At 41.0% G+C, this 1,998-nt stretch overlaps 1 protein-coding gene across 1 annotated transcript in view; it reads right to left on the reverse strand.

Annotated features, from left to right (window-relative positions):
* The window catches only part of LOC126623687 (peptidyl-prolyl cis-trans isomerase FKBP62-like), a 3,458-nt gene extending 1,699 nt beyond the window's left edge, over positions 1-1,759 (reverse strand). The window contains exons 1-6 of the mRNA XM_050292643.1: positions 1,477-1,759; positions 1,279-1,365; positions 583-843; positions 414-488; positions 242-322; positions 1-151 (exon numbers count right to left, since the gene is read on the reverse strand). The exon at positions 1-151 is cut by the window's left edge and continues 44 nt beyond it. Of these exons, the coding sequence (XP_050148600.1) occupies positions 1-151; positions 242-322; positions 414-488; positions 583-843; positions 1,279-1,365; positions 1,477-1,657 (836 nt within the window). The 5' untranslated portion in view covers positions 1,658-1,759. The remainder of the gene's footprint in view (positions 152-241; positions 323-413; positions 489-582; positions 844-1,278; positions 1,366-1,476) is intronic.
* Positions 1,760-1,998: the final 239 nt, after the last annotated feature.

Here is a 1,998-nt window from a genome sequence, read left to right on the forward strand (position 1 = left end):
TCTTTCAGGATCTTCTTAATAACCTTCTTGTCATCTGTCACTTCAGATACAGTTCTCCATGATACCAACTCTAAAGTGATATGCAGAGTTGTATTTGGAGGAACTGCACCCTCGGAACCAGATGCAGGTTTGCCTTTATCCCCAAATCCATCTGCAACCACACACAAGTAGAAATACATATTTAATTATTGTTATTTTCAAATTTCATATAAAATCAGACTGGTGGCTCAAGGCAACTTACATTGTGGTTTAACCGTTAACAATACCTTCTCCCCCTTCTTCATTGTTTTAACAGCCTTTGAAATTGCAGGACAGAAGTAACCTAATTACATTAATTAGAAGATTACCAGTCCATTAAAAAGCAAAATTCTCTACAAAATTAATGAACTGATATACGACAAGCAAAAGGTTACCATCTTTGATAGTGAATTCCACATCTTGAGATTTTGCAACAAGTGTTTTATCTTCAAGCTGCGCCTCAAAATTAACTGCATAACAAACAGGGAGGGAAGGAAGTTAACAGACAAAGGTGACAGATAGTGCACAAGCAAACAATAACACACATCGAAGAGAAACTTTTACCTATAACTTCGTCGAGGTCTTTTGGGTTCTCCCATTTTTCTCCCTCTTTCAAGATCTTCTTGATTACACCACCATCCTTGGATATGTCATTGACACTGGTCCACGATAGCAATTCAACGTCGAATTGCAATGTGGCACTGGGAGGGATAGTTGGTGGCGATCCAGACTCACCATAAGCCAACGCAGGAGGAATGGTGAAAAGGGCATTCTCACCTTTCTTCATTGTTCTAATACCTTCATCCCATCCTTTAATCACTTGCCCTGCACAACCACATCACAAAACTCGCTAAGTGAGAGAGCGCTCACCCGGAAGAAAAATTTAACTACTAAAATTCCCGGTTCAGTAGCACAACAACTAATCTTAACAAGGAACATCATAATCGATATCCATGCAACTACACCAAACACAGTTCCATCTTTTTTAACATATTAAAAAAGAGACAAACTTAACCCACAACAGGGACGGCACTGTGTCAGTATCTCAAGCCAATCAGCAATGTCATGTGCTTAGCTTAGGATCCCGCCACAGTGATACTTACTAAAATTGCATTGATACACACTAACAAAGAAATTTAAATACAAAAGCACTATATTTGTGCAAAACTAGCCTACCAACTAATCCAAATCAACCAGAAACATAATCAAGTTCATTAATTTCATCAGATTGAAGCTGAAAAGGTAAAAAAAAGCCCTCACCTTGTCCAAGAGTGAACTTGAACGGAGTCCCCCCGTCGCGGCTCGAATCGAACTGAGTCCCGTCCAGCAATGTCCCAGTATAATGAACTAAAACCACGAACACCCCAATCAAATAATCAAACCTAATCCAGAACCAATCCCAAAACATCAAAAATTTCCAAACAAAAAAATGAAAAATAAAACAGAAAAAGAGCGAACCTTCAACTTCGTCGCCATTATTGGGGGTGTCCCAGCCTTCACCTTCCTTGAGGAGCTTCTTCTTCAAGCCCTGGTGGCCGATCTCCTTCTCCTCGCCGACCTTCAGCACCGGCCCCTCATCGGGGAGATCGAAGTCCTCGTTCATCTCCTCCGCCCCCGGCATATCGAAGTCCTCGTCCATTTTCTCGAAAGCGCGAGATGAAAAATTCAACGATTCGAAAGCGTATTACGAGATTCTGGAGATTGAAGAAAATTGGGGAAGAGTGAGAGTGAGGAAGACGAGGCTTTTATAGTGTTATTTTTTCGAGTTCTAGAGGCTTCTACAAGGGATTTGGGCTGCAGCGCGAGGTTTGTGACATGATTTGGTGCTTTGTCGAATTGATGTTTATCGTGCTCCGGGGTTTAACCGACGGCTCAGATTAATGATTCAGCATAATAGACGACATGTCCTTCCATTTATAGAACTTGGTACTTGGTAGGCCCGAATTGTTTCGGTTTGATTCAGTTCGTTTTTTTTTTTTT

The sequence above is a fragment of the Malus sylvestris genome, chromosome 5 (genome assembly GCF_916048215.2).
Source record: "Malus sylvestris chromosome 5, drMalSylv7.2, whole genome shotgun sequence".
Classification (NCBI taxonomy): domain Eukaryota; kingdom Viridiplantae; phylum Streptophyta; class Magnoliopsida; order Rosales; family Rosaceae; genus Malus; species Malus sylvestris.